This window comes from Giraffa tippelskirchi, chromosome 7 (genome assembly GCF_054371585.1).
Source record: "Giraffa tippelskirchi isolate mGirTip1 chromosome 7, T2T-mGirTip1v1.2.pri, whole genome shotgun sequence".
NCBI classification, from domain to species: domain Eukaryota; kingdom Metazoa; phylum Chordata; class Mammalia; order Artiodactyla; family Giraffidae; genus Giraffa; species Giraffa tippelskirchi.
The window spans coordinates 67,467,020-67,486,535 of NC_137281.1; the positions used below are offsets into that span (position 1 = coordinate 67,467,020).

The window sequence follows — 19,516 nt, forward strand, 5'->3', positions numbered from 1 at the left end:
GGGTTGCCATACACTCCTCCAGGGGTTCTTCCTGACCCAGGGATAGAACCCGTGTCTCTTACGTTTGCTGCATTGGTAGTTTAGTTCTTTTAGAGATCACAGAAATCCAGACAAAAGTGTTCAGATCGCAGGTAAGTTGTACAGAGATGATTTTGAATATGAGTAAGCATTTGAGCATGATTTTAAACTAAGATTGAATGAAAATTAGTCCTGAAGGATGGCTATAGGTAGGCTAAATAAAGATAGCTGCTGAGTAGATGGGTGGTAACTAGCAATAAAGACGGGAGTGTATTTTGAAGAATATGTTCATTTTGCCCTAATTACATTTTTCCAGCCTTAACTTTGGATGGAAAGAAAATCATAGAGATACAGACAAGGACAGGGAAAAATGGACAAAACAAACTTTATGCCTTGATGGCTTGAGACGTTAATGGAAATGTGCAGCTAAGAAAGAAACATTAGAAAAGAATCAAGTAAGAAAAATATTTCCTCCATGTATGCATTTCTTCTACTTCTTAGTCACTATTTGCACCATTTCAGGCTTTGTAAAATTACAGGTGGTGCTACATTGTAGAATATTTTGAGGTCATATATTTCAAATCCAAAGTAAACATGAAAAACAGCAATAAAAATACAAGAGAAGAAACTAAATTTGGTGGGGGCCATTTATTACATGTGAAATTAAAGTCTTAAATGTTTTAGAAAATAATTAAAGTTGGACTTCCCTTATAGCTCAGCTGGTAAAGAATCCGCCTGCAATGCATGGGACCCTAGTTTGGTTCCTGGATCGGGAAGATCTGCTGGAGAATGGATAGGCTACCCACTCCAGTATTTCTGGTCTTCCCTTGTGATTCAGCTGGTAAAGAATCTGCCTGTAATGTGGGAGACCTGGGTTCAATTCCTGGGTTGGGAAGATACCCTGAAGAAGGGAATGGCTACCCACTCCAGTATTCTAAACTCAATTTGGTGGGGGGCATTTATTACATGTGAAATTAAAGTCTTAAATGTTTTAGAAAATAATTCACTAATTTAAGTTATATTTTATATATAATTGTGTAGTAAAAACAAACTCTTAGAATTATATTCTATAGGTAAGGTTTCAGAGAGCTTAACTTGTCAGGGACATATCAATAAGTGACTGAGGTTAAATTTGAAGGCAAGCTGACTTGATTAAAGAGTCTAGATTGTCAACAAGACATCATTCATTCTCTCTAGGAGATACAATATGTGACTTTTTACCAAGGTTTGGCCAGTTGGCGAAATCATTAAGGGGATGTGAACCTGAGGCTTCTCTGATAAGGTGAGTGCTGAGTCCACTCAGTTGTGTGACTTACGACTCCATGGACTGTAGCCTGCCAGGCCCCTCTGTCCATCGGATTTCACCATCAAGGATACTGGAGTGGGTTGCCAGTTCTGTCTCCAGGGAATCTGCCTGACCCAGGGATTGAACTCACATCTCTTTCATCTCCTGCACTATCAGGAGGATTCTTTACCACTGCACTACCTGGGAAGCCCCTCTCTGATCAGAGAGCACTAAGGAAAAGTGAGAGAAAAACAGAAGGCACCTTGAGCAGTTAGAATGGCCTGAACAAACATAAGAGTTTGCAAGTTTAATCAACAAGTTCAATTAAATGAAGCTAAAGAAAGGAATTATCCATGTGGAGAAAAGGGAGACAGACCTGAGAAGGTTGAGAAAATTCAAACAAGGACATTTTCTGAGTCACCTTGACACTCAGTTCATCCCAGTCCATCCTCTACTTGCCCCTCTATCAGAATCTGACTTGCACTCTCCACACCTGTAGACACACAGTATACCATTTGGGCTCCAACCGTGTCTTATTTGCATTCCTGTGAAATACCAGACTTCACCAATGCTGACCAGTCCCCTATCCAGGCTAGGAAAAAAATACCCTCTATTTCTGTCATGTCTGGTTGCTTAGGGTGACCTCTGATTTTCTCTGGCAGGAACCATGGTGATGGATGAGAGAAATCAGAGTGCTGGAATCACCTTCGTCCTCTCGGGCTTCTCAGAATACCCACAGCTCCAGGTGCCCCTATTCTTGGTCTTCTTTGCTGTCTATACAGTCTCTGTGGTGGGGAACCTGGGTATTATTGTGATCATCAGAATCAATCCCAAACTTCACACCCCCATGTACTTCTTTCTCAGCCATCTCTCCTTTCTTGATTTTTGTTACTCTTCTATAATCACTCCCAAACTCTTAGAGATCTTGGTTGTGGACATAAGGGCTATCTCCTACATGGGTTGCATGATGCAATTCTCCTTTGGTTGCACACTTGTGATTACAGAAATGTTCATGTTGGCAGTGATGGCCTATGACCGGTTTGTGGCTGTTTGTAATCCCCTGCTCTACACAGTTGCTATGTCTCCTAAACTCTGCAGCCTCTTGTCGCTGGAACTTACACATGGGGTGGAATGTGTTCTTTGACAATCACATGTTCTCTTTTGGAGCTGTCCTTCTGTGGTTCTAACGTCATTCATCACTTTGTCTGTGAGTATTCTGCCATCGTCTCTACCTCCTGCTCTGACTCATACCTCAGTCAGGTGACATGTTTTATCATTTCTACTCTCAATGAGGTGTGTAGCCTCCTGATTATCCTTGCCTCCTATGTTTTCATCATTGCCACAGTCATCAAGATGCCTTCAGCTGGTGGACTCCGAAAAGCCTTCTCCACCTGTGCCTCCCACCTGACCGCCGTCACCATTTTCCTTGGGGTCATCCTTCTTCTCTACTGTGTACCACACTCCAGAAGTTCACGGCTCTTCATCAAAGTAGCCACTGTGTTTTACTCAGTACTGATCCCCATGCTAAATCCCCCTATCTACAGCCTTAGAAATAATGATGTTAAGGAGACCATCAGAAAATTAGTCAACACCAAAATGTTTTTTCACCCAATGTAATTTTGAGTGAGGAGAGAGAGAGATATAGAGGTAGGCACTTTCTTAAATGTGCTTTATACATTGTGTTGATGGTTATTGCATTTTTCTTCAAATGTGTGTTTATTCACTTAGTCCTGTCCTACCCTTTGCAACCCCATGGACTGAAGCCCAAGAGGCTCCTCTGTCCATGGGGAATCTCCAGGCAAGAACACTGGAGTGGGTTGCCATGCCCTCCTCCAGGGGATCTTTCCAACCCAGGGGTGGAAACCATATCTCCCACAGTGCTTGTGGATTATTTACTGACTGAGCCACAGTGGGGTACAATTTCTTGAGAAAATTAATTGTATACATGATAGTATATCATATATATAATGTGATTTTTAAACTGCACTGTGCTTTTAAAATATCACCTTCAGTTTAAAAGAAATAAAATTCTGTATGCATCTCACTTTCAAAGTGTTATAGACTAAATAACAATCATCTAATGCATCCCTGGTGACTCAGACGGTAAAGAATCTGCCTGCAATGTGGGAAACCTGAGTTCAGTCCCTGGGTTGGGAAGATCCCCTGGAGAAGGAAATGGCAACCCGCTCCAGTACTCTTGCCTGGAAAATCCCCATGGACAGAGGAGCCTGGTGGACTAAAGTCCATGGGGTCACAAAGAGTCGGACAAGACTGAGGGACTAAGCACAGCACAGCACAATGCTGTCCACATCCTAAAATTCTCAGAATTTGTAAATGATTTCTGTTCTATGTCTTTTTTTCTCTCTCTCTTCCATTTCTTTCTCTTTATCTTGCTCTCAAACCATGAAATGTGACTAACAGGTAGACAAGTAATTCTGTATAATCATCCTGTATGTTACTTTCTCCAAGAAATTAAAGACATTACCAGCTCTTTACAGCATTTCTGAAAGTATTTTTCTAGTCACTGTGCCTCTCTAATGCCCTAGGAGCAAACTCCATTACAGTGTTCAAAACTTTTTCTTCTAACTGGAGAATAGGGTATGAGAGTATAAAACTTAACTTGCCTCTTTTGAAATTTGTATTAATAAAATTTTAGAGTATATTCCCCTACTCTGGCTTATTTGGCTCAGCAGTTTGTTTTAAAAGAACTTTTAAGTGATTGTAACTATAGTTCCATTTTTATAGCTGAAGAGTGTTCCATAAAATAATTATATTAATATGAAAATATGTTTATTCCTACTACTACTAATGGACTTTAGCTACTTTCTCTTTATTATTGAAGTATGTATATTTACAGTATTATATGATTTATGATTTGCAATATTATATTACTTTTAGATGCACAACATAGTGATTCTGTATTTTTTTGATTACACGCTATTTTTTAGAATATACACTATTAAAAGTTATTATAAGGTAATAGCTATAATTTCTTGTGCTATACAATGTATTCTTGTTGCTTATGTACTGTATACAAAGGGTTTTGTATACTTTATACTCCTAAATTGTCCCTCCTTCCTTCCTCTACAAAGTCTACAAATAACAAATGTTGGAGAGAATGAGAGAGAAGAAAACCTTGTGCATTATGGGTGGGAATGTAAATTGGTGTAGCCAATTACATACTGTATGGAAAACAGTATGGAGTTTTGCACAAAATAAACACAAAAAGCTAAAAATAGAACTATCATATGATACAGCAATTTCACTCTTGGTTATTTCTTCTTTTTGTCTTTAATGGAAATACTGCATAAACATTCTTACCATGTATGTGCTCCATTGCACATGAGCACTCATTGTGTAAGATATGCCCTATCTCTGAATGTTCTGGATCAAAGAGTGCTTGTTTCTTTTCTTTTGCTGGATACCATCAAACAATTTTCCAAAATACATGTATTAGTTTAAATTCCAACTATATTGTGTGTGGGTTTTAATTATTATACATTCTTACAAACATTTAAAATTGTCATAGCAGACATTTTAATATTTTCAGGTTGGTGGGTGAGTAGTGGTATTTTGTTTTCATTATAAATTAAATTCCACTTTATTAATGTGTTTGAATTTCTTTAATTTAATTAGTCATTTGGCATGTCTTCTTTCTTTGTGAAGTGCCTATTCATGTTTTTTACTTATTTTTCTATTATGTTGTTAATATTTTATTATGAAATGTGTAGTTCCTTATACATTCTAAATAAAAGTCCTTTGATGTATGTATGAATATTTCCTCCTAGACTGTGACTTGTCTATGCACTCTCTTGGTGATGTATTTAGGTGCACAAATTACCTAATGTTTAACAAATCAATGTTTATCAAACTGTTTCTTTACACAGTGAAGTGCGTCTGCTACTGCTACTGCTAAGCCACCTCAGTCGTGTCCGACTCTGTTCGACCCCATAGATGGAAGCCCACCAGGCTCCGCTGTCCCTGGGATTCTCCAGGCAAGAACACTGGAGTGGGTTGCCATTTCCTTCTCCAATGCATGAAAGTGAAAAGTGAAAGTGAAGTCACTCAGTCGTGTCTGACTCTTAGCTTCTAATGTCTTATTTAAGATCCAATTCTTACCTCCAAAATAATAAAGGTATTCTCATGTTTTATGTGCTAAATTATCGCACATTTCATACACTATTATATTTTCTATTAAGAAGCTTTAAAGAGTCAGCAAAAACAAAAACAGAAATGGTGTGGACCTACCAGAAGCAGAAGTTTTTAAGAAGAGGTGGCAAGAAATCACAGAAGAACTGTACAGAAAAGATCTTCACGAACCAGATAATCAGGATGGACTGCTCAAACTACCGCACAATTACCCTCATCTCGCTCGCTAGCAAAGTAGTGCTCAAAACTCTCCAAGCTAGGCCTCAACAGTACCTGAACCATAAACTTTCAGAAGTTGAAGCTGGATTTAGAAAAGGCAGAGGAACCAGAGATCAAATTGCCAACATCTGTTGGTTTTTTGAAAAAGCTAGAGAGTTCCAGAAAAACATTTACTTCTACTTTATTGACTATGCCAAAGCCTTTGACTGTGTGGATCACAACAAAGTGGAAAGTTCTTAAAAAGATGGGAATATCAGACCACTTGACCTGCCTCCTCAGAAATCTGTATGCAGGTCAAGAAGCAACCGTTAGAACTGGACATGGAACAACAGACTGGTTCCAAATTGGGAAAGGAGTACATCAAGGCTGTATGTTGTCATCTTGCTTATTTAACTTATATGCAGAGTACAGCATGAGAAATGTTGGACTGGATAAAGCACAAGCTGGAATCAAGATTGCCGGGAGAAATATCAATAACCTCAGATACGCAGATAACACCACCCTTACAGCAGAAAGTAAAGAAGAACTAAAGAGCCGCTTTATGAAAGTGAAAGAGGAGAGTGAAAAAGTTGGCTTAAAGCTCAACGTTCAGAAAACTAAGATCATGGCATCTGGTCTCATCACTTCATGGCAAATAGATAGGGAAATAATGGAAACAGTGACAGACTTATTTTGGGGGGCTCCAAAATCACTGAAGATGGTGAATGCAGCCATGAAATTAAAAGACACTTGCTCCTTAGAAGAAAAGTTATGACCAAACTAGACAACATGTTAAAAAGCATAGAAATTACTTTGCCAACAAAGGTCCATCTAGTGAAGGCTATGGTTTTTCCAGTAGTCATGTATGGATGTGAGAGTTGGACTATAAAGAAAGCTGAGCACTGAAGAATTGATGCTTTTGAACTATGGTGTTGGAGAAGACTCTTGAGAGTCCCTTGAACAGCAAGGAGATTCAACAAGTTCATCCTTACGGAGATCAGTCCTGAATATTCTTTGGAAGGACTGATGTTGAAGCTGAAACTCCAATACTTTGGCCACCTGATGTGAAGAGCTGACTCATTTGAAAAGACCCTGACACTGGGAAAGATTGAAGGCAGGAGGAGAAGGGACAACAGAGGATGAGATGATTAGATGGCATCACCGACTCGATGGACATGAGTTTGAGTAAACTCCGGGAGTTGATGATGGACAGGGAGGCCTGGAATGCTGTGATTCATGGGGTCACACAGAGTCAGACATGACTGAGTGACTGAACTGAACTCAATAACTCATATATACTTCAAAGAATATATGATTTTTATTGTATTTATTACATTGAATATTACATAGAAGTGAAAAAATAGTATGATAGGGATATACACAAGGACAGTATTGACATCAAAACACAACTACAAGATAATTGCCATTTCTGGTGTGCTTAGTCACTCGGTTGTCCTTTGCGACCCCAGGGATTGTAGCCCACCAGGCTCCTCTGTCCATGGTATTCTCCAGGCAAGAATACAGGAGTGGGTTTCAGTGCCCTCCTCCAGGGGATCTTCATAACCCAGGGATCAAACCCAGGTCTTCTACATTACAGGTGGATTCCTTACTATCTGAGTCACCAGGGAAGCTATGGAGGAGGCCCTAAGTTTGCTGTTATTCGGTAGTATCTATTATATAAAGAAGATAGAATTTCAACCTGACTTCTCCACTTACCAATTTTGTGGCCCAGGAAATTAGATTTGTTGTATCTTGCTTACCTCTTTTGGAAATGTGTATATTGTGTTGGCCAAAAAGTTTGTTCTGATTTTTCTGTAACATCTTATGGAAAAACTGGAACAAAATTTTTGGCCAACTCAACATTATTAGGAAATTGTCAGTTTGCATTACCTAAATTAGTTCTTATTTAGTTAGTAATAAGTTAAAAATATTGCTTACTACCTCCAGAAACTTCCCCTCAACCTGGACCCAACACACTGACACTCACAGATACTAAAATCAAAGTCTGGCAAATGCTGTAGCAAAATGATTCAAAGTGGGGATGTTGAGAGCTTCTTATTACATTCACATTTTTTCAGTTCAGAATTGATGGTATGTTGTCATAAAGCAAAGGTGGTTGTAGTATTGGAGATACAATAAAATGGGAATGATGACATCTTAAAGATAAATTATATGATATTAATAATTTTAAATTTACAAAATAAGTTGCAAAGATATCTCAGAGTTTTCATGATACCTCACTGTACATTGTCAGTAAGGAATGCAGAATGTTGCAGCTGCTATGGAAAATGGTATAGAGTCTCCCTACTAAATTAAAAATTGAATTATACATGATCTAGAAATCCTGCTTATGGGTATTATCCTAAAAATTTGAGGTCAAGCTTTCAAAAATATTTCCGCATTCCCACATTCACTGTAGAACCATTCACAATAGTCAAGATGTGGGAACAACTGAAATGTCTATGGACAGATAATTGGATTAAAAAATGTGGTGTATATATAAACGATGGAAAGAAATCTGACCTTAAAAAAGATGGAAATTGTGTAATATGTGACTACATGGATGAAACTTGAGGACATTATGCTAAGTGAAATGTCAGTTATGCAAAGACAAACACTGGAGGTTCTACTTTTATGATATACCTTGTTTAATCAAATTCATAGAAGCAAGGAGTGGAATAATAGTTACCAGAGTCTAGTGGAGAGGGAAGCAAGAATTTACAAATCAATGGTCAAGAAGTTTCAGTTTAGCAAGAAACACACAGTTGTACTGTACAAAATTATACCTGTAGTCAACAATACTGTATTTTACACTTAAAATTATCTTTAGAGGGTAGATCTCATATTGTGTTCTTACCACAGTAAAATAAGATTTAAAAAAGAATTAATGGTACATTGTGATGACTAAAATTTAAATTTTATTTGGATTCCATCAGGCTTGTTTTTTCCCATTAATACCCTCTTTTCTTTATGAAATGTAATCCAGGGTACCATACTGGATTAGTTTTCACATCTCCTCAGCATCCTCTGGTGTGTTACAGTTTTTCATTCCTTACTTGTTCTTTCCTTGACTTTGACAATTCTAGGGAGTATTGGTGCGGTATCCTGCAGAATATTTTCAGATAAGGGTTACCTAATGATACTCTCATATTAAGCTAGGATTGTAGATTTTCGGTATAGGTTTATTACAGAGGTGAAGCTTTTCTCATGGCATCATATCAGGGATGAATGATATCCACGTTACACCACTGGAGAAGACCACCTTTATCTTTTACTTAAGGCAGAGCTGGCCAAGTTTCTCTACTCCAAATGTGAATGCTGGATTTAAAATGCAGTTAATAACAATTATTTCTATATTGTTTTTTTCATATTTCAAAGTCTACACTTTGTATTTATTCAATGAATATGTATTATTTCAACAGTTCAATAGCAAAAATCTAATGAGATAGATGTGGTGGTGTAATTACCTTTAATGATTTAGAAGAAAATGCATCTACTAAAATGACACAAGAGGCAGTGTTTCAACTAATTACATGGTTTGTGGTCCATGGAGTAATACTCCAATTATAATTCTGTGTACTTCATGTATTCATGGTCATGGGGGGAAATATAAGACCCTGAGTTAGGCCGAATTTAAACTATGAATTCAGCTTTTCCATTTTTCTTTGTATATTTTGATATTTTTAATGTCCCTAGAAATAAAATGCTATTTTAGTGGCATGCTCATTGAAATATACTACCATTTTTGCAAGCCTAAAGTCTTTTAATAACTTAAAGTATGTTTGATTACTGAGAAGAAATATACCTGAGGTTCATTAATCATAAAGAAATTCTTGTTAAATTAATCAAGAACATCTGGTTTCAGGTCAGTTCACGTTTTTTTCTGTATCTTTCAAATTAAGTGGAAAAGATGGAGCTACAGCTCATATAGATTATTCCACAAACTATAGACGATCCCATTCTATGATCAGAGACATTTCAATTTGCACTAATATGGCATATAGTGGCTCTAACAACTTATATCTGTATGACTGAAACTGGCAGCAATGAGCAACAGGGAAATTGCAAAAATACACAGAATTCTGTAATTCCATAAACTTAGTTCCAATTTGAGTACAAATCTACTATTAATCTACTGATTTTCTCCAGAAATCATTTGAAATTGCTAAAGTTGAACACCAAATCATTTTTTCTGTATCTTTTGTTATTGATGTGAGTATTGCCTCAGTAAACCAGAACAGTGGTTCCAATCTTCCTAACATGGCAAGATGTTGCTAATATTTTCAAATGTTGAAGGAAACCCATTTATTAAAAGAGCCTGAATAATAATGGATATTTACAATGTATCTTCCCAGTCCCACTTACTATTGGAAAAGTAGTCTAATGACACATGGTTTATATCTAGGGTTGTTTGTAGTGGATATCAAGTAGGCATTCATGGAGCTGAGTCTGTAGCCTGACACTTGATCTAGACAAAACTAAGATGAAACAGACCATCCACCTAATTTTACTGAAGTTTTATGTCTATATCTAGGGGCCATCCATTTTAAGGCATGACAGTGCTTGCTGCCCCATCTTCTCCAAGTTTGCCTCATCATAGCAGAGGTTTACTCACTGGTAGAGAAAATATGTAATTTTCATTATATCTTTGAATGCATTTTGTATAAAATTATTATTGGTAAATATAATATAATCATATCCTTCTGTTTCTCATAACATTATGTATGCTTTACTTTATATATTTAATTATATATTGGTGGCTGAGACAGTAAAGAATCTGCCTGCAATGTGGTAGACCTGGGTTTGATCTCTGAGTTGGGAAGATCCCCTGGAGAAGGGAATGGGAATCCACCCCAATATTCTTACCTGGAGAATCACATGGACAGAGGAGCCTGGTGGGCTACAGTCCATGGTTTTGTAAAGAGTCAGATACGAGAGAGCAACTAACACTCACTTATAATTTTAGATATATATCAAAAACATTTAGCTGCTGAGTGATACTGGAGTGGGTTGCCATTACCTTCTCCAGGGATCTTCCCGACCTAGGGATAGAACTCAGGTATCCTTCATTGCAGCTGGTCTCCTGCATTGCAGGTGGATTCTTGACTGACTCAGCCACCAGAGAGGCCCACAACAATACTGGGGTGGGTTGCCATTTCCTCCTCCAGGGAATCTTCCCGACCAAGGAATCGAATCAGTGTCTTCCTTGTTTCCTACATTGAAGGTGGATTCTTTACCATTAAGCCACCAGGGAAGCCTTATATATCAAAATAGATGACCTAAAAGCACATTTACAAATAATTAATATGTTAGTTAGCTTCAATTAATGAATTAATCAATGTTGGGCAAAAATGTCAATATAAAAACCCAAAAATTATCCCAGGAGGCAGTATAATGTTAATGGAGGTTTTGATGGAAGGTACATGATTATTTCATGGGTAAGATTCTATAATTAATTTAAACACAAGATGGAAGGCATAAACTAGTTACAGTTTAAGATTTATCCCAGTTCCTAAACTTTATGAGTGCTTAATTATTTAATATGAATAAAATATAAAGAAAATTATACTAAGATTTATACGGCACCTTTTACACATCATGTGATCTCCTTGATCCTTAGTGTAATTGTTAGAACCATAACAAAGTATTCTGCTTCTGTTTGGCATCTCAAAATTTTGCAATTTACAATTTCTTTTGTGTTCCAAATTTTGTGTTTTAGTTGCATATTAAAAATACTAACAAGGGCTAAATTTTAAACAATAGGATGAATAGTCTATATTTCAGTGGTTCTCGTAATTTATCATGCATCAGCAATCACCTGAAAGTGAAGTGAAGTCGCTCAGTCATGTCTGACTCTTTGTAACCCCATGGACTCTAGCCTGTCAGGTTCCTCCATCCATGGGATTTTCCAGGCAAGAATACTGGAGTGTGTTGCCATTTCCTTCTCCATGGGATCTTTCCAACCCAGGGATCGAACCTGGATCTCCAGCACTGCAGTCAGACTCTTTACCATCTGAGTTATCAGGGAATCCTGAAATCACCTGGAGGGCTGGATAAATCACAGATTGTGGGCTCCATTCCAGAGGTTTTGATTCAGGAAGTTGGAGATGGAGCTTGAGAATTTGCATCCCTAACATATTCTCAGGTGTCCCTGCTGCTGCTGGTTTGAGGACCATACCTGAAGAATCTATACCAAATCCACAGAGACATATGAAGTTTCTGTCTTCTCTGTTTCTCTTTACTGTTCATTTATATTTTTCAGGAATAATGTTTGGTTGGTCCTTTGTTCAACAGGAATCATGCTGCTATCAGAAGGAAATCAGAGTATCATACCCAGGTTTATTCTCCTGGGTTTTTTGGAATATCCAGAACTCCAGGTCCCATTTTTCCGTGTTTTCTTGTCTATCTACACAGTCACTGTGGTGGGGAATTTAGGCATGATCATAATCACCAAGGTCAATTCAAAACTCCACATGATCATGTACTTTTTCTTTAGTCACTTGTCCTTTGTCAATTTCTGTTTTTCCACTAGTTACAACCAAACTGTTGGAGAATTTGATTGTGGAGGACAGAACCATTTGTTTCTCTTGTCGAATTGTGCAATTTTGTTTCGCTTGCCTATTTGGTGTAGCAGAAACTTTCATGTTAGCAGCAATGGCCTATGACCGCTTTGTGGCAGTCTGCAACCCCTTGCTCTAAACCACTGCGATGTCTCCAAAGCATTGTGCTCTCTTGGTGGCTGGCTCTTACTCATGGGGTGTAGTGTGCTCCATGACACTCACATATTTTCTTCTTGCATTATCCTATTGCAAGTCTAGCACCATAAATAATTTTATCTGTGACCACTCTATAATAGTTTCTGTCTCCTGCTCAGATCCCTATATCAGTCAGATGTTATGTTCTATTATTGCCATATTCAATGAGGCGAGCAGCCTGGTGATTATTCTGATGTCCTATATATTCATTTTTATCACTGTTATAGGGATGCCATCTGCAAGTGGGTGCTGGAAAACCTTCTCCACCTGTGCTTCCCACCTGACAGCCATCAGCATCTTCCATCTTCCAGAAAAGGAACCACCCTTTTCCTTTTCTGCATTCCCAATCTGAAAACTTCTTGGCTCATAGTTAAAATGACTTCGGTGTTTTATGAAGCATTCCTATGCTGAACCCCTTGATCTACAGCTTGAGGAGCAAAGAAGTAAAAAATACATTCACAAGATTAGTTTTCACAAAATTACTTTGTCACACTATCTAATATTCATAGATTCATTATTCTATCTCTGAAAAAACCTGATTTACTATGCTACAGATTGTTCCATTCTTGTTGTGCAATTGATGATTCAAATCTTTTAGTAAATAAGTTTTTAGTTGATATATCTATGGCAGGACAACTTTTCATTGATAGTTGATTATTGATTGTTCCGTATATCAATGTTTAGTAAAATAGCTGTAAACCACATGTAAATCAAAACAAATAAAAAAATTGACTGATTTCTGTAATATTTGTAAATTGTTTTTGAGTGAATTCAAATTTATTAAAAGTTTATGGGTATGGGGTGAAATAAGCTATTTTTCTGCCTTAGCCAGTTGACGTGAACATCATAAGAAAGATGACTAAGGAGAAAGTTCAAGTTTCATGCAAAGAAGGCATAAAACTGTTTATGACTCCCTTTTCAAAACATGAGTCTGGGAAAATTAAAGATAAGAGGACAATATGGACTCCAAGAACTAATCAACTGAACACACAATAGCAATAAAATATGAGTAACCAATCAACAACACAATTATGCTAATCATACAATGACCAAATGTTGTCTTAGACTACAGTGTTTAGGCATGCATGACAGCAATCTAGAAAAGAAGACACCTGGAGTCAGCAGGGAGAAGAGAGCTTGACAAAATGTATTAAGTTTTGTTCTCATCTTGGCCCCGGTAACCCTGTTTCTTTATTATTTTTTTAGGGTTCAAACTCATACTTTATGAAAACAATTAGGTACCATCAGTTAGTGTTCATAGCCCATGAAAAGCAATTTTACTTCATCCGTTTTGCTATTGATAATAAAAATGTCAACAATAGTAAGAGTAATTGTTAAACAAAGCTTTTCAGTGACTATTATTAATTGATTAATTAACATTATTTTATTTTATTATTGGAGTACAATTGCTTTATGAATTCCTTACCATATATAGTATAATTTTATATGTGTGTTTCCAAAGAAAGGGCTTTCCTTGCAGCTCAGCTTGTAAAGAACCCTCCTGCAATGCTGGAGACCTGAGTTTGATCCCTGGGTTGGGAAGATCCCCTGGAGATGCGTAAGGCTACCCACTCCAGTATTCTGGCCTGGAGAATTCCAAAGGGGTCGCAAAGAGTTGGACACAACTAAGCAACTTTCCCTTCCAAAGAAAAACTGATTCTCAGCGCATCAGATATGTGCAAGTTCAACATACATCCCTAGAATAGCAATCCTACTCCAGAGCTGGCTGAAGCAAAGGTGTCAGCATATTGTAGCTTACAATGAATCATTTGCTAATCATTGCATAATAAATGGTGGAAGTCAATTTCTATTCATGAAATGTATAGCCTGCTGACAAGCAAACAGAATTAAGATGTCATTCTACTTTCCCAATGTTCATATCCTTGTTTTATTACAGAAGCTTTTTCAGTAATCAAGGCAATAGGATATTAGACTAATAGGGTACCAAAATGGACTCAAGTGTCTCCAGTCATTTACATTTCAAAAATAGCTGCTATTATAATTCAATAGAGAAATGATAATTTTCAATAAACAAGGCTGAGATAATTGAGTATCCACATGGAGGAAGCTCTTATTTTTACTTCATAGCATACACAACTATTAACATGAATGAAATGAAATGAATAGTTGTTGTTGTTCAGTCACTAAGTCATGTCCGACTCTTTGCCACCCCATGGATTGCAGCTCACCAGGCTTCTCTAGCCTTCATCATCTTCCAGAGTTTGCTCAAACTCATGTCCATTGAGTCAGTGATGCTATTCAACCATCTCATCCTCTGTTGCCCCCTTCGCCTGTCCGCAACCTTTCCCAGCATCAGGGTCTTTTCCAATGAATCGGCTCTTCTCATCGATGGCCAAAGTATTGGAGCTTCAGCTTCAGCATCCGTACTTCCAACGACTATTCATGGTTGATCTCCTTTGAGATTGACTGGTTTGATCCCCTTGCTGTCCAAGGGACTCTCAAGAGTCTTCTCTAGCAACACAATTGAAAAGTAACAATTCTTCATCACTCAGCCTTCTTTATGGCCCAACCCTCACACCTGAGCGTGACTACTGAAAAAACTATAGCTTTGACTATACAGATCTTTGTCAGCAAAGTTATATCTGTACTTTTTACTACACTGTCTAGGTTTGTCATGGCTTTCCTTCCAAGAAGTCATAGATGAATGAATCATAGATGTAGACATAAAAATCAAAACTAAAAAATTTAGCATAAAACAAAATATCTTTCAAAACTTGGGGTGAGAATTTTTTGAATGAACATAAAAATGATGGATCTTTAAGAAACAATAAAAGGAACTTAATTACCATTAAAAATATTTGTTAAAAGTTTCTTAAGCATAAATGACACCATTAATAAAATGAAAATATAAGCTATAGATTGTGAGTAAATATTTGCAAAACTTATATTTGATGAATTATTTCTATGTAAAACACACAGAGAAGTCTTTATACTCAAAACAAGGAGAAAAAAAAAACTACTTAAAGGTTTGATGAACTATCTGAGCACACATTTGACAAAACAAAACACACAAACCATCTATAAACACATGAAAAAATACTAAGCATCAGTAGTCATCAATGACATTCTTATTAAAATTATAACTTAAACCACAAGGAGAAATTACTGTACTCTATTTAGAGGATGAGGATGAGATGGTTGGATGGCATCACCGACTCAATGGACACGAGTTTGGGTAAACTCCCAGAGTTGGTGATGGACAGGGAGGCCTGGCATGTTGTGGTTCATAGGGTCACAAAGAGTCAGACACGACTGAGCGACTGAACTGAACTGAACTGAAAATGAATAAGAGCTTCAAATCTTGGTGAAAATGTGGAACAAGTTGAATACTTATGCATTTCAAATAAGAATACAAGGTTAAATAACTTTGAAAATAGTTTAGCAGTATTTTATAAAGTTATGCAAACACTTCCCAGATGATTATGCAACAGAAACTATTATAGCAGTTTAAGTCTCTAAGTTGGTGGCAATTTGTTGTGCAGCATGGAAAACTAATATCCAACAAAGTTGCTAACTCTAGATGACTAGAGTGTAGATATTGGCTCCAAAGCTAGTCCAGGGTACAGAAGTGTCAGCGATGGGGGGAAGATGCATTGTGGGACTCAAGCCTATCTCAGTGAAAGAATAGCCATGATGACTTGTGGGATTTTTGGATTAAGATCACGCTATGTACAATAATTCTCTGCCTGGTGGGAAACAGCCTCTGGTGTGCTATGGCTTCCTGGTAGAGTCTGGCAAGGGTTAGTCAGGTTGTCAGGAGCCTAGGGAAAGCATTTGTTGTTGTTTAGTCACTAAGTTATGTCCAAATCTTTTGCAAATACATGGATGGCAGCCCGCCAGGCTCCTCTGTCCAGTGTATTTCCCAAGCAGGAATACTGGAGGGGGTAGCCATTTCCTTCTTCGGGGTTTCTCCCAGACCCCAGGGATAGAACCTGCATCTCCTGCATTGCGGGCGATTTGTTTTTTACCGCTGAGCCACCAGGCAAATCAGTGGATCTAATTGTGTGATATTTCAGTGTAGTGAAACCAGTCGATTGATTGACACTCAGAGGTTTTAGAGACTTAAACATGTTTCCAAGAGGCATTCGCCATTTTTAAGAGATTACATTATTTAATTGTATTAATATAAGCTTGCAAGTGTGGATAGCTCATATTTAGAAGAAAACACAATTTAGTTTCCATAAAGAACATCACTGTTTCTGCAGACAATAATATTCTTTTACGTTAGGCAATAAAACCAGAGACCAAGTTATGTTGTTCATACATCTCAAAACACATGGCACTATATACACAGAATGGGACAGAAAAATCATACAGTAAATATATATAATAGCAGTCATTAATACCTCTGAAAGATTACATTTTAGCTTATTTATCTTTCGTTTTGAGTTTTACTGTAGTCGCCATGTTTTCTTATTCAGTTCGTGTATTTTTCTATAGTTATTTTTTAAAGAAATCCATGAAATAGGCTATTTAAGGCACTATCTCCAGTGATTTAGAAGAAATTACCTTCTTGCAAATTGCCACATAGAAAAGCGTTCAAGCTATTTTCTGGATGTGGGATATAAAAAGAAATAGCTCAAGAAATACTCTCTGGGGTCTAAATCCCCAAGGTCGCCGAAGCATACATAAGCCCTGCATTTTGTTCATAGGAATCAGATTCAGCTTCCAAATCTCTCTCTCTCTCTCTGTCTCTTCCTTTCTCTGAGTTTTTCTGGATATTAAGAATTATATTCCAGTCCCATTAAATTTTTGTGGGCTCCTGCTACATTGACCAACTCCTTAACATTTTATATGATATTTGAATGCAGAATGGGAGCTTCCCTGGAGACAATCAATAGTAGAAACACGATCTTCAGGTGAGTTGGTTTCAGGTGGGATGATCTATTGTGTTTCTTTTTTCTCCTTTGAGGAACTCTGAGATTCTGAACTCTCTAAAGCAGTGGACACTCTTTGTCAGCCTTTGTGTGGTGATGTCTCCTGAGTCCATTTTCCTGAGGCTGAGTTTTGATCTCCTTCCCCGTCACTGGAGTGTCATCGTGATTTTTGCTCTGAGGATATACACACTGTGCTTAGCAGAGTAGTCACAGTGAAATTTTTAAAAATGTTATAATGCCTGAGAATTCCTCAACACCTCAAAAGTGAGTCGAAAGAAGGTAAGAATCATATGTATATAATAATAATGAAAACCATAGTATACAATTCCATTTTTCTGACAGTAATGTCCACAGGTATGTCAAAGGTGTAGTAAATATGATTGAAGTGAAGTGTCCTTATGATAGCAAATTTCATGAAATGTTTTGTATATTGTTCAAGTGCTGCATCAATATGTAAGAAAAGAGGAAATTATCGGCATTATATTCTGAGAATACTGACTTGATTAAAGAAGATTGAAAATTGAAGAATATAGCTAGGATAAGGCTTTAGATAAAACTGAGCAGAGAAATTTAGACTTGATAAATTAGTTAATAGGGAGAAATTAAAGTTTTTAAGAGTCAGAAATTGTCATAAGAGATACAGTAATCAAGAAAAGAAGAAATTAATTTTCTCACAGTGTAGGGTAGCAGCACTACAGGGAAGTTGGCTGAACCTAGGTGACCATGAGATTAACATTGGATGATTAGTAAGAGTCAGATAATAATGAGAAAACAAAGGGGAAACAGAGACAATTTATTGAAGGACAGTGATTGATGAATTACCATGAACAGGGCCAAGAGGAAATTCAGGGGGAAAAAAAAAGAGTTGAACTATTCCTCGACATCCCAAATTGTTCCTGCATTTTTGTTACTGCCAACTTTGGACCTTGATCTGTTTCTTAGATTATTTAAAATAATATGTGTTTAAAAATAATACAAATTATTCAGAGTATTAAGAATTAAAAGGGATAAGGGTGGGAAAACCTACATATTTTGAACTCCACAAATGCTAATTATATTAATGTCATTTCCTAACTTTATACTTATACACCTATAAAATATATATTATCATGTCACTATTACTGATAAAGAAGTTTAGGCTCATAAAATCTGAGTGATTCACCAAAGATCATACAATAAATGCCAAAGCTTGGAACTGAATTTAAATCTCTGTTTCCAACTCCTTGCTTCTTTCATTGTGCCAGTCTATCTGTCACTAACTCTTTTCCACTTCCCAACCATTCCCTTTTCTGCATATAGGAAATACATTTTTTGAGTGTCAAAAGTACCATAAAGCTATTCAAGAAATAATAAATTATTTCTCCCTTCACATGGTCAGACAAAACTAAAATTGCATCTTTGTTTATGAGAGTCGAACTAATAGTCTCTTTATTCATCTGAATATTTCAGATGTGTGCTTGTTATTGGTTAATTTATTTTAAAATTTTTGCTAAATAAATATATTTCTGTTGTTATAAACTGCTTACCAGTACAAGATGCTTTTGCTTCTCAAAATAATGTATACAAATAATTGTATGACTCAAAGCAAGATTATCACCTGTAGTTTTAATCAAACTCAGTATTCCTGTCACCAGAAGTTTTGAGGGTGATAATGTAACCACTCGTCTTTTTTACTGTATATTCTTTTATTTTCTTGAGAAACAGTATAGAATGTGGAAGAGTTGAGCAAAATATATTTTAACTTACTCTGTAATTCAGATATTCTATAAGCATTTAATGCTATAATATTCCTAATAAATTTATTAGATTAAAAATATCGATAGCAAGTTAAGAGACATTGATCAAAAAATTTAAAAGACTATATTGAGAGCATCAGTGGCACTATGTGAGACAAATGATAAATAGTCAAATAGGAAAGAAAACAAAAGTGAGGGTACTACAAATTATAATACAACTTCATTACTTTACCAGGTTGCTGCATTGAACACAAAGCCAATAATTTTAGCATCAAACTGGAATCATTGGAAAACTTGAAGATAGAGCTTATTTCCTTCAATGTCCATTTATGTTTTTCAAAATGTGAAAATTCTTGTGGTGACTCATGACCTCTGCCTTTTCGATGATCTTCAGTTTGAACATAATGATAGAAGTATTACTGCCTCTAAAAATATTACTCCTCCTGTTTTTTAAAATAAATGAGTGCTATGTTTTCA

At 36.7% G+C, this 19,516-nt stretch overlaps 1 protein-coding gene and 1 pseudogene across 1 annotated transcript in view; both read left to right on the forward strand.

Moving 5' to 3' along the window:
- The window catches only part of LOC145512258 (olfactory receptor 1165-like), a 28,680-nt gene extending 9,164 nt beyond the window's left edge, over positions 1-19,516 (forward strand). The window contains 5 exon segments of the mRNA XM_081505870.1: positions 335-473; positions 1,966-2,400; positions 2,403-2,950; positions 17,339-17,582; positions 19,275-19,516. Of these exon segments, the coding sequence (XP_081361996.1) occupies positions 1,971-2,400; positions 2,403-2,920 (948 nt within the window). The 5' untranslated portion in view covers positions 335-473; positions 1,966-1,970 and the 3' untranslated portion in view covers positions 2,921-2,950; positions 17,339-17,582; positions 19,275-19,516.
- On the forward strand, positions 11,950-12,905 carry LOC145512194 (olfactory receptor 5D13-like; annotated as a pseudogene).